The 13,413-nt window shown below is 46.8% G+C and overlaps 1 protein-coding gene across 2 annotated transcripts in view; it reads left to right on the forward strand.

Moving 5' to 3' along the window:
- The window catches only part of LOC106957784 (LIM domain-binding protein 3-like), a 36,600-nt gene that overhangs the window by 6,065 nt on the left and 17,122 nt on the right, over window positions 1–13,413 (forward strand). The window contains exons 1-5 of one of the 2 annotated variants that reach the window (XM_015049256.1): window positions 2,643–2,752; window positions 4,654–4,789; window positions 10,243–10,394; window positions 10,468–10,537; window positions 12,540–12,562. In XM_015049256.1, coding sequence (XP_014904742.1) covers window positions 4,694–4,789; window positions 10,243–10,394; window positions 10,468–10,537; window positions 12,540–12,562 — 341 coding nt within the window. In that variant the 5' untranslated portion in view covers window positions 2,643–2,752; window positions 4,654–4,693. Of the gene's footprint in view, window positions 1–2,642; window positions 2,753–4,653; window positions 4,790–10,242; window positions 10,395–10,467; window positions 10,538–12,539; window positions 12,563–13,413 lie in introns of those variants that run through there. The other variant, XM_015049255.1, reaches the window with a different exon arrangement.

Here is a 13,413-nt window from a genome sequence, read left to right on the forward strand (position 1 = left end):
TTAGGTCGTGGAAACCCTTGGAAGGTGCCGAGGTCAGCTGAACGCAGTGGCAGCACTGACAGCTAGACCCGAAAACAGTGGCACTTGTGGCAGGTGTCACACCTGCCACCGGAAGTGCCATTAGTAGGTGCGGTGTCACGATTTGCGCCTGCTGTCTCTCAAAATAAGGCCTTTCAACTGCATTCCAATGAAAACCTTCAGAATTTAAATAACAGAATACCTTTTGTGCTTACTTAATATTTAGTTTAAATTAAAAATAAATATTTTAAAATGGGTGTCCACACTTTAATAATCCAGTAAACCAATTTTATTTACCTTCAACAACATTTTAAAATTAAACATGAGAACTGATTTATTTTGTGGAAATAACTCACGGCCTCATTCCTTCTGGACGATCAACAGAGAGATCTGCTGGAGCTGCAGGTCAGAGGTCACAGAGGTCATGTTTGGTACAGTGCTTTTTATGGATAGTCTTCCTGTTGAAGTTTTTCCTTTCCACCGTCGCCACATGCATCCACAGCTTTAGTTTATCTTTGTGCTAACTTTTTAAAAAACCCTCCATCATCAAATATTTGTATGAAATGCTTTATTAAGGTCTCTTGAAGAAGTCAATGATGAAACTGTAACTTTTACAAACTAAAATAAAAATAGCATAGCAATGACATTTTTAAATTCCACAAACCATCCATAAAGGAAAAACCCATCCAGCATCCAGCCGGCCGACGGCACTGACCCTGACATGTGTTTTATCTTTCCGTGTGTGTGACAGGACGCCTGCCCTCGGAGGCTCATTTGTCCTGGGAATAACAGATAAATGCTGATTGGATGTAGTTGTGCTCAAAGCTTCCTTTAGGCGCTAATGATGTGCTTAGTTCCTTCATGTAAGGATTCTTTGTTTTATCTGCATGATCCAGGGGTTTTTCAGAGATTTGAGCCTAAAAACTTTCCTTCTTGATGAATCTGATGGTTTGCTTCTGAACTGCTGCTGGACGACAAACTGACCGGCTTTCCTGTTATTTCAGCTGTTAGCTTTTAGTTTTCTCAGTTGTTTTCTCTCCATCGGGATCCACCTGGTCTGCGTTCTGATTGGCTGCCTCCTCCCTGGAGGCGGGCTTCAGCGGCATGATGCTGCCATCACCTAACCGTTCTCCCTCTCCTGCTGTTAATGAACATAGAAAATGTTCCTACACCAGCTGAGAAACGATCCGTTAAGACCAGGAGAACCAGACCGGAGAGAACGTCTCTCCGGTCTGGTTCTCATGGATCCTTCAGATCAGATCCTGGTTTTCAGCTCTTTAAGTTTTTAAAATCATGTTTTATCTGGTTTTTCTGGCTGGTTCTGCAGAACTCGTCTGTTCTGGGTTGATAACATAAAACTTCTTCTACCTGAATGATCCATGAAAACATTTTGGTTCCTTAAGAACCTCAGTTGGCCCAGAGAATCATGAAAAAAGGCAAAAAATATATTTCTTTATTTGTAAATAAGTAAAGTGAATATTAATAAATGAATACACAACTTAAAAAGTATCTAACAAAATGAATATACTGATAACTAAATTAACTAGATAAGTTAATAAATTAACAAACATTAAACTAATAAATAACTAAATAAGTGAGTACATTCCCTAATTTAATTATAAACTAATTAGCTAACAAACTAATAAATGGGCTGATTTGAATCAGTTTGAATATTTTAGATATACGGCGCCCCGTAAGGGACATGAGGGTTCCGTCCTGTCAGCCCATCGTTCTTTCTGCTGTAACCTGAGGCTTTCATGAGGTTTTTCCATCAATCTTAGCCCGTAGTATTGTTCTTTAGGGGTTATCTGATGTAACAATGTTTTTTTCACCTGGGTCGGCCATGTTGGATTTAACAAAAATAGTTTCTTGCATTTGCTGCTGATGGCCAGTAGTTGATGGTGTATTTTATGATGCACTAGTGTCCACTTCAGTTGTCTGTGTGCATTTATAACATAAAAATCCACAAGAAGCTCAAGAAAATGGCTTTTAGATAACTGTCCACTGTAGTGACCACCACTATGCATTAAGGAATATCTGAAGTTTTATATCTTTTTCTTTCGAACAGAAATTCACCACAAACCTACGATATAAACAGAAACTTTCCGTAAGAAGGAAAGAAATAAAAAATGCATCCAGACTATTTGGATTATTTCTGAGTTATTATCGCGGGTAATAAGTCATCTGACAGTTTTGATCGAGTCTCTTTGTGTTGGTCTGATCCCAACCTGACAGACATAAACATGCAGGGAATAAATTAATTTCCAGTCAGTGTTTTGCACCAAAGAGTTATGAATAAACACTGAGGCTCTTTAAATGTGTATACGTTTGAAATATTAAATTGACATTTGTGACTGTTTACTAAGTAGACCAGCAAATATTGCAGTAAACATATTGCGACCGCAAAAGAAAAGATTTCCCCATGTCCCTTACAGGACTCCGTATGAAAACTTTATGGCGTGTTTATATTGAGAATTAATTCTGTATGATTTGTGTTTTAATGAAGCTGTGTGGGCGGTGTGTGTGTGTGTGTGTGTGTGTGTGTGTGTGTGTGTGTGTGTGTTGTTGTTTACAGTAGCTCTGAGGCTCCTGCCTCTTTAAATGAAAATCCCGTTAATGAAAATCCCCCCTCCCCCCTCCCCCCCTCCTCCGGTCTCCCTCCGCTCCGTGGCAGGGAGTCCGGACGGGACCGGAGCTGGATCCCGGACCACCGCGGACCCGTCCTCCCAGCCAGGTACGGTACCGTTCCTCCCTAGCAGCAGCGAGGCGGGCGGCCGCCTCGCTGCTCCCTCCCCCGGGTCACCGCGGCTGCCTCCCCCTGCTGAGCCGACAGTTGCTGTCGGAACCGGACGGAGCTGTTCTCCGGGTCTGGGCTCTCCCCGACAGGTACGGGTTGATTTCGGGGTGTTTGCTGGTTTCTGTGCACAGGGCGGCCCTGCAGGGCGGAGCTGAGAGCGGGGGGCGGGGTTACCTGGTTCAGGTGGAAAGTCATCAGCCTGTTTCTATGACAGGCTGCAGCTTTTAGTTCAGAGACTGAACACATTTCTCCAGTCAGCTGCTCTGCTGGTTCTGGTCCAGTTCCTCTGGTTCCGTCAGGCTGATGCAGAACTGACCTTTACTCAGCCTGAGCCTGAGGGGACGCTCCATTTACCAGCCAGTCTGACCTTTCAGACGGGGCCACTTTATTAGGTACACCTGATGGATGAATCGAGCAGTTGCTCTCCAGGCTGCCTGATGCTCTCTGTGGTTTCCCTTCAGAGGCTGGCCCGGTTCTGCAGAACCGTTGATCTGGATCTCTGTTGGGGTCCACAGGTTGGTCCGATTGGGAGGAGCCCAGGAGGAAGGATGGATCCGGAGCCTGCAGAGGCTCAGCAGCGTCTCTGTCAGATTCCTCTCTAAACTTAGTCGGTGACATTCGACGCTGAGCAGAACCAGCTGCTCTGGGATCAGCCTCCCCGCCCTGAACAACAGGCTACATGCTACAGGCTACAGGCTACATGCTACAGGCTACATGCTACATGCTACAGTCTATAGGTTACAGGCTACATGCTACAGGTTACAGGCTACATGCTATATCCATGATCCAGGTTGGGGTTAGCATCTGGGAAAACTGTTATTAGAGGTCCTTTTAATGATTGTCATCCAGACTGAGATCAACAGGGATCCTGGTGAGGATCCATTTCTGCTCCTGGTTCTGGATGGTTCTGGACTCAGGGATGGAGTGATGTCATCATTCCTAAAATTAACCAGATTCAGGTATAAAGCCGCCTGAGAAGCTGCTGCATCTCCTGAGCCAAACCGTCTGATGGACAGGAAACAGGTCCAGGTTCTGACCCACTGACTGCTGGAGACGGTTCCAGAGACCTGGTGCTGTTTTCTGGACCAGGCGGTTCAGATTAGCTAAACGTTTTTGGATAAATGCGTAGTTTAAGAGTTTCGTCCCGTCAGGTGAGAACATTGATCAGGAAGAACATGGAGGGTCGTTGAAGAACCTTGGTGGTTCTTGTGCCCCAGGTTCTGGTTCCCACTGGACTTCCTGCTTCCCCTAGTGGCCATTAGCATGGATAGGCTAGCACTAGCATTGAATAGGCTAGTGTTAGCTTTGGCTAGGCTAGCATTCAAATTTATGTTAGCTAACAACTAGCATACCAAGGCCAGGGATTACTGCTGGGCAGCGCTGACTGAGAAGACATACTGGACCCAGTAGGTTCTGGTCCCAGAGGTCCCAGTGAACGGGTTTGGTTCTACTGGCTGTGGTCCCAGTGGTTCTGGTCCCAGTGAGGTATTTGCCTCCTGTTGCTGACCTTTTCCTATCGGACCTCTCGGCGCTATCAGCTCCAGATAACGAGACGTTTCCTGCCGGCTCCTGATTGTGTCCGTGGGAGACCCTGTAGAGCCGGTGGGGTTGGGGGTCTGGAAGAATCTGAGGGTCTATATTAACCCGGTGAATCACGGCGAGCCTGGCATTCCCCGTCTCTCCTTTCACGCCATATAAGTCCTACCCCTCCTCCCGGCCCGCGCCCCCTCCCACAATGCCGCGCTGCGATCCCCGGCTATTCTTAGCGCTGCGCCGTGCCGCCTCGTCTTCCTCAGCCTTCCTCCTGCCTGTCCATTCAGACGGTTCCTCTCTTCCAGAGCGTCTCTGCGGTTCGGAGCCGAGGATCCGCCTGGAGGAATGAGCTGCTACACGGTGACCCTGGCAGGCCCCGGGCCCTGGGGCTTCAGGCTGCAGGGGGGCAAGGACTTCAACATGCCACTGACCGTCTCCAGGGTAAGCATGGGGTCCGATCCGCAGGGGTCCGATCAGGCAGAGGGATGCCAATATTTATGGAGGGTGTGAATACTTATGGGGAGGTTCTGGTTGGACTGAGACTCTTTGCTGAACCAATCAGCCTCCAGCTCCAGTTTCATCATCAGAGACGTTACAGTGAAGCTGCTTGTTGCTCCCCATCAGCCCATGACTGGCTGCTGAGTCGGGGCTGCTGCTGTGGCCCCCAATGGCCTCGACGATCCTCCATGGCCCCAGTGGCCCCTCAGTGGCCGCCCGGCTGCCCCCGCAGCCCCCTCATGGCCCCAGTAGCCCTCCATGGCCCCAGTGGCCGCCCGGCTGCCCCCACAGCCCCCTCATAGCCCTGCGGCCCCTCATGGCCCCAGTAGCCCCCCATGGCCCAGTAGCCCCCCATGGCCCCAGTGGCCTCCCGGGGACCCCCATGGCCTCCACGGCCCCTGAAAGCAGAGCTGCAGCTTCTAAAACTGGACCGGGTTTATGTTTCCAGAGCTCGGTCTCTGAATAGCCGGTTCTGTCTTCACTGCTACATCTGCTGAGGAGATGCTGACATGGCCGCGCTGACGTCTGCTCTGGTTCTGTTGGTTCTGGTTCTACTGGGCGCTTCTGTTGGTGACTTGGGAAGGAAACTCTAGAACATTAAACCAGAACAATAAAAACGGTTTTAATCCAGATGTGTGGTTCTGCTGAGGTTCTGGAAGCCCATGTTGCTCTAACAGTCACCAGTGGTTGGCTCGGCTAACTGAAATTAGCTAAGCTAACCCTAAAGTGCTAATCATAAACATCAGTTATGCTAATGCTAACTCATTCATTCATTTGTTGTGCACTTGCTATTTGTTCAGTTCAGTTCATTTATAAAATAAGCCAATGCAAGGAGAGGAAACAACAAACTTCAAAATAAGAGCATGAATATAAATACCCAACTACATGAAGAATTATTAAGTTGATAACTAAAACTTCAAATTTGTGCATAAGTGTGTTCTCCACTGCTAGCTGCCTTCAGGTGTTCTGCATCTTTGGTTCTGCAGTCTTTCTTCCTCTTGACATCAGTCCATAGATTCTCTACAAGGCTCTGTTCAGGCCTGTTAGCTGCTGTTGCCATGGTGATTAAAGCAGAAACTGGTACCGTTTGTAATATGGGTTGGTACCAAGTCCTGCTGGAAATTGAAATTAGTTTCTCCTTAAAACTTGTCATCAGAAGAAAGCATGAAAAGCTTCAAAATGTTCTGATAGATGGCTGAGTTTACACTTTTTCCTTCCACTGAACTTTCCACCCATAGTGTCCCAGCTCTCAGTAGCAGCCTGTGTCGTTAGAAATGAGTGTTTTCTGAAAGGTTCTGATAGGTCCAGTAGAACAGTTTGGTCATAAAGACATTCTTATTGGTCCGATCTGATGTTCTGATGGTTCTGTTGTGGACTGGTGTCTTACGAAGCCTCTCATGTTCTGGTTGATTTGGACCGGATATTTTTATCCAGAGGGAAGCAGCAGCTCGGTTCTGGTTCTGGTTCTGGCTGTGAGGTCCAGTCTGTTCTGAGCTCTGATCAGTTTCCTGAGATGAGGTGTAAATAAAACCTGGACCTGGATCTGGACTGGTGATGGTTCAGTTCAGCTCAGGTTCTGCTGGCTGAAGGTCCAGATTATTCCAGATTAAACCTCCATCAGAATAAAAGCTGCTGCTGATCTTCAGGTTCTTCCTGCAGTAGAACCCGGCCAGGACCTTCATCGGACCCTCAGAGTTTAGCTTCATACTTCCTCTACTAGCAGAGCATTAGCGTTAGCACAGCTAACATTTAGCTAGCGACCACTGGAGGTTACCTGCAGGTGAAGCTGAACTCATCCCAGGTGTCCTCACCTTCCTGTTGGATCAGCAGGTCAGAGGTCAGAACCTCATGCAGGCATCTTGAGGTTCTACTGATGTTGGACTTTAAATGTTCTGAAGGTGTCAGGAGAACCAGAACCATCAGTGGCGATGAGAGACATGAAGCGCTCCTGGAAAAGTTAATTTCTATAATTTATTTATTAATCTGGATTATTTAATGTTCTAACGGCATCATCAGCTGTTTATGGGTCAGAACCATCACAGTTCTACCATTTACTTAAAATCAAAGTTATTCCCACCAAATTAGCCTGGAAGAACCTGAGGTGGTTCTGTGGTTCTGCTCTGGTCTGCAGGAGGTTCAGCTAAACTAAAGGTTAATGTTGCCATGGTAACCAGCAGGCTATCTGCTGCTGTAGCTAAGCTGTAGTTGGTCAACAGGGGGCGGGGATCATTTGGTCTGTTTTATAGCAGCGTTACCATGGAAACAGCAGCAGGGGGCGCTGTCTCTGGTACCAGGACAGATTGGGTTTTTGGTACTAGTAGAACGTTTATATGGGTCCAAACTACAGGAAGGTTCTGGTATAAGGGAATCTGTTGGGTTAAGTTCTGAATGGAAACCCGTCCAGTAAAAGGTTCTGGATGATTATGAGGCAGAAATCTGAGAGGTTCAGTTCATCAGGATGAATTAAAACTTTGAGATAGGAAAGTTCTGGAAAGTCTCAGAGAATCAGAACCGCCTCTGATGAAGAGCAGGTGGTACCAGCTGCTCTGACAAACCTGTTCAACAGAACCAGAACCGGCCATGTGGTCCAGTTCAGGAGTTCAGTCAGATTAGACGGATTTGGATCATTTGGCCAAACTGCTGAGGAGAACGTCAGCTGATTGTAACAGTTGGCAGCTACAATTTGGGTTATTCAGAGGAAACGATGTGTGTTCATTATTCAGTCACACGTTCACCATGTGATTCATCCATTCATAAATGTCACAGTTTAAATATTTAATTAGCGAGCTAAATGTTTACATTTTACCAACTAGATGTTAATTCATCTACAGAAACTGAAGCGTTTCGGCTTCACCAGCAGGAGTTGATGTAGAAGTTAGCAGGCTTTTATTTTGACAGTCCACTTCCCCTTATCAGGAGGGATTTTCCACGTTAGCTAACAGTTAGCTCTGAACTAGCTAAATATGGAGTTTGAAATATTTAACTTTTCAACAAAATGGCTGGCTAGGAGTTAAATATTTAGCTCCAGACTGCAGGTGTGCTACTAAATACTTAGATTCAAACTAAATGTTTAGTTTAAAGGAAACTATTTATCTGGTTAAGTTTTTAGTTCCAAGCGAAATATTTAGTTTGAAAAAAATTAATCCCATTTATTCCTCTATGGCCAAATAACCCAAATTATTGCTGTTAATTTTTGACTGTAACTTTAGTAATGACACCCCGGACATTTCTCCAAACATTGGAACTGGTTTCCCTTTAAACTGGTTGGTCCTTCAGCCGAACTCGGGGAATGTTTTAGTACCTTCTCTTCTGGACAGCTCCGTTCTGTGAAGGCTGCAGATTTCCTCTGATTTCTGCTGATTTTTGCTTCGTGTTTGTCCTGCTGCTGCAGAGCGCAGCGGCTCTTTGCTCTGCAGGCGTCGGTTTTCCTGCAGCCGCGAATTCAGCTGCTCCTGTAAACTTTACAGTGAAAGGCGAGCCGGCGGTAACCGGAGCCGGCGCTGACCCGGCCAGCACCGACCCGGCCAGCGGCTCCCACAGCTCCCATTACAGCAGCAGGGGCATCCCACATCCGCAGAGCCCAAATTAGACCTGCAGGGATCCAGGTGGATCCTGTAGTGAAGAGGTCAGAGGTCAGAAGGAAACCCACCAGTTTTATACCAAACAAATACAGAAACATCATAAATATTTACCTATTTTAAAGTGTTTTAGACCTGAGGGTTGAACTAAGCACTTCAGATTTAAGGTCATAAATCAGAAATATTGGATTATTGAGAGAGAATCCATCCCAGAAGCAGAGGACCGAACCAGAACCAGAACCCTTCACATCGGAGCCACAACACCATAGGTCACAGCGTAATGGGACATCAGGGATTAAAATGTCAGAATCTAGATTAAAGGTCTGCTGCAGGTCTTAAAGGTCAAAGCAGCAGCTGCTCTGTCCGCTATGTTGGTTAAAACATGGCCGCTCACTGAGGGCAGGAGCAGATCTGCATCAGTCAATGGCTGAAATGAGCAATTTAGCATCTTAGCATTAGCAGAACTAATGTTTATGATTAGCGCTTCAGGGTTAGCATAGCTTTTAATTAGCAGTGCGCACTACAGTGTAATATAAACACAAAATAATTTAAAAATAACTGATTATAAATGATCCAGAAACCTAATCGCTATGGAAACGACAGACGGCGACAGGAATATTAAATATTATAAAATTAACTTTAACAAAGAGCTTCAGGTAGTTTAACTAGATTAAATAACTGATTTAACCCTGAACTGAAACGGATAAAATATCTGGTGAAAACTTTACTAAAACATGATGATTTTATAAATCTGGGTGTTTTTCTGCTTTTCCATATTTCAGCTCTGCTGGTTTTTTGTTTAGAGGTGAATAAGAATAAACTTTATTTATCTGAATTTATGTTTTTCTCTTGCTGCTCAGGGATTAATGGAGCCAAAATAAACGAGTTTATTCAGATTAAATTACATCACAGAAATGTTTGGATCTGAGCCGACTCCAAATGAGCAGAACCAGAGGGTAAGCTATGAGCTGAACCGTTTTGGACCAGCTGATCAGAACCAGCCAGAACCAGGGATCACGGCGGCCGGTCCGGTTCGACCCAGTTCGTCTCTTGGGACAATCCCCGGCGGACCAGAAACGTGAGCCATGCAGGCTGCGACCCGTATGTGGGTCAGAGAGGCTCCTGGGAAACCGGGCCGCAGCGCCGGCCGCACAGGCCCGGTATTGTTCGGGCTCAGTGAGCAGCTTCCTGTTAAACTCCACGATCTGGTTCTGATTAATCCGACAGCCAATCGGACCAGGAACTGAGCTGGCGTCACGAGGTTCTGAAAGGTTCTGGAGGGTCAGAGAGGTTCTGGAGGGTCAGAGGGGTTCTGAAAGATTCTGGAGGGACTGAGAGGTTCTGAAAGGTTCTGGAGGGTCAGAGGGGTTCTGAGAGGTTCTGGAGGGTCAGAGGGGTTCTGAGAGGTTCTGGAGGGTCAGAGGGGTTCTGAAAGATTCTGGAGGGACTGAGAGGTTCTGAAAGGTTCTGGAGGGTCAGAGGGGTTCTGAGGGGTTCTGAAAGATTCTGGAGGGACTGAGAGGTTCTGAAAGGTTCTGGAGGTTTCCACATGATGACCTCATGCTGGAGGTTAAAGGTGACTTCTGACAGGTCATGTTCACCTGGAAGGTTCTGGTCCGGTTCTCCCCTCTCAGCCCACTCTGACCCGGTTCTGTCTCCCAGCGAGATTATTTGTCCCCAGATTACAGTAATCTGAGTGAATGGGTGATAAATCGATCTGTTCTCATTCCACTGATTGTTTCTTGGAACGCCGGCGGTAATCCTCCGTGGCGCTGACCCGTTCTCCGTGTTCTGGCCCGGTTCTTTCTGTTGGGACAGATCTCACCGGGCACCAAGGCGGCGCAGGGGAACCTGATCCAGGGCGACGTCATCGTGGCCATCGACGGCGTCAGCACCGAGGGGATGACCCACCTGGAGGCCCAGAACAAGATCAAGATGGCGCACCACAGCCTGACGCTCACCATGACCAAGTGAGGACCAGAGGTCACCTGAGGTCACCTCACCTGCAGAACCAGCAGTGCTCTCATGTTTTTTCCTCTGCAGGTCGAAGCGTCCCGTTCCCATGGCGCCGCCCAGAATGGACGCCGTGATTCCCATGATCCCTCACCAGCAGGTAGCTCCGCCCCCTGACTTCACTGAAGCATCAGCTGCTCTGGTTCAGAAACTCTTTGCTGCCTCCAGTGGTGACACAAGGAACTGCTGCAAATGGCTTTTAAACCACTTCGAGCAGAGCATGTCAAACTCTTAGAAAGTTGCATAAAGGGGAAACGTCTCACCAGGCATCTCAAGGTGAACCATCGCACAGAGTGATGTAATGATTATGGCTGCAGCTGACTGGTTGCCATGGAGATTACCTGAGGAGCATAGAGGTGTTCGTACTTTACAGAAACGTCACATTTGTTCTTTAAACATCCGTTTCTCATCGGTCTGATCTGATATTCTGATTTTCTGAGAAAATGAATTTTGGGTTTTCTTTACCTGAAGCCATAATCCAATAAAACTGCAAAACATATAAAGGCTTAAAATATTTCAGTCTCTGTGAGATTAATCTAATTAAAATGTTTTTCACTTCCTGAGATGACTGGTGAGAAATATTAAACTTTTTCACAATACTCTGATGTTTTGACATTTATTAAAAATGAAATGAACGGAGACAGTTGATTTATTCCTACTGCTGGATTATCAGTCTGTCTGCAGCACCAATAATCAAACAATAGAAAACTCATAGATTTACATTAAAGCAACAATGTAGAGTCAGATGAATCACTCCCAGCAGTGCAGGGCATTCTGGGTAAATACAACCAAAGCTAACATGTTAGCCTAGCGCTAGCAGCAGAAATGGCTCCTGGTCTTTAGCCTAAAGAGAAATCCTCCAAACCTGACGCCTCCATCTTGTTTCCATCTGGTGAAGAAGGAAGTTGCTCTCAGTGTCTTCAGAGGTTTTTGTGTCGTTTCCTTCAGTGGTTGTTGGTGCAGCGCCCCCACAGGCCAGGAGGGGAACAGGTTGGTTTGACTCAGAGAGACAGAGAACCAGCAGCTGGAACTGGAGCAGATGTTCTGGTTCCAGTAGAACCGGGTCCACCGGACCATCAGCAGGGAAACGGATGGATGGAAATGTTTTGGGTTAGAATAAAACCTTCACCGTTAAATCGTTGGAAATGATTTTAGTTGCAGTTTTTATTTCTTTTGTACCAAAAATCCTCAAATCTGATAGTTTGAAGATAAAATATACCAACCAAATTGTTAAATATGGTCCAGATTTATATTTTTTAACAAAGTGTGATTTTAGTTTTAAACTGGAAAAGTCCTACTGTTCCTCATGTCTCCCCTCCGCCCGCCGCCTCAGGTAAACGGCCGCGCGGCGGCGGCGCCGCCCCAGCCTGCGGCGGCCGGCTCTCCAGGAAGGAGCGGCGCCGCACCCAGCCCCCGCCACCGGGGGCAGTATAACTCCCCCATCGGCCTGTACTCAGAGGAGACTCTGAGGGAGATGGCGGCCATGCAGGCGGGGTACGTAGAGAGAAAGCCACTAACGCTGCTGACCTTTAACCCCTGGGAGGAGGAACCAAACCTGATCAGAACATTTAGAGATGAAACGTTTAGCTGAAGCGCAGAGGTCAGTTAATCCAGAGCGGCGTTCCTGCAGCGATTCTTCAGCTGGGTTTGGTTACCGTGCCAACGCAGAGGCCGGACACCTGTCGGATCGAGGGCGTCTCTAAAGGTCAGGGGTAACCCGACCCCACCCCAACACGCACCGCTAGGGTTCAGGACTGAAATTATAGACGATGGTTGACTTAGAGAGGGATTAAACCAAAACATGCTCAGCATTTAATCCAGAAGAAACCAAACCTGAAGTCAGGTTCAGCAGCAGCCAGAGTCTGAACGGGCCGGAGGTCTGGAGCTGCTCCGGTTTAAACACAACGAGAAGCAGTTTACCCTGGTTCTGGAACCAGGGTAAAGGTGGTACCGGCCCGTTTGGAGGAGCACCTGAAGGTCCTCCTGCTGTCAGGATGATGTTCCTGACAGCTGATCTTCATTTCTTCTTCATGTGAAGGCCTTTATTCAGCCTCTGATGATGTTTCTTCTTCTTCTGTTTCTGTCGTCTGTTTGTCTCCAAGGTTTTCTGCCCCGCTCCTCCCAAGTTAGTATCTGTCTCTGCTGTGTGTCTGACGGTTTGCTGTGGTTCTGCTGGACGTCTGTAGATTAGCACGAATCTTTAGCTGCTGGAACAAACCTCAGTGGGTAGTTCAGTGTTTTTAGTTGTGAAATTGTCTTTATTAGAAAATGTTTCAGAATTTAATCTCTTAATTCCTTTTATTTCTGTCTCAATGTCAGAATATCACAGTAATCAGAGTTTTACACCAAATCCAGTTCAGCAGAACTTCTTAGTTTTAGCTTTAAAACCCAAAACTTTCCTGCAGACTGCATGCTGCCCGAGTGCATGAGCTGCATTATTATTATTATTACTATTATTATTATTATTATTGCTATTATTGAAAGGTTTTTGTACAGTTAGAAGTAAAGATGAAAGTCACAGAATTGTTTCTGGTAAAATGGGACTTAATTTTAATTCTTTGTTTGTGACGTTTCTTCAGTTCCAGGTTTGGTTTCACAAATGGTTTCCTAGTCAGTTTGAGGACATTTAGTTATGTTGATTTACAGTGGAGTCTCCAAAGCTTCCCCAGTGTGTCCCAAATGCGTCTCCATTGCGTCTCCAATGCGTCTCCAATGCGTCTCCAATGCATCTCCAATGTGTCCCCAATGCGTCTCCAATGCATCTCCAATGTGTCCCCAAGGTGTCCCCAACGCGTCTCCAATGTGTCCCCAACGCGTCCCCAATGCGTCTCCAATGCGTCTCCAATGTGTCCCCAACGCGTCTCCAATGTGTCCCCAACGCGTCTCCAATGCGTCTCCAATGCGTCTCCAATGTGTCCCCAACGCGTCTCCAATGCGTCTCCAATGCATCTCCAATGTGTCCCCAATGTGTCCCCA

Source organism: Poecilia latipinna, unplaced genomic scaffold, assembly GCF_001443285.1.
Source record: "Poecilia latipinna isolate Pla-1442-1.1 unplaced genomic scaffold, P_latipinna-1.0 Scaffold936, whole genome shotgun sequence".
Classification (NCBI taxonomy): Eukaryota; Metazoa; Chordata; class Actinopteri; order Cyprinodontiformes; family Poeciliidae; genus Poecilia; species Poecilia latipinna.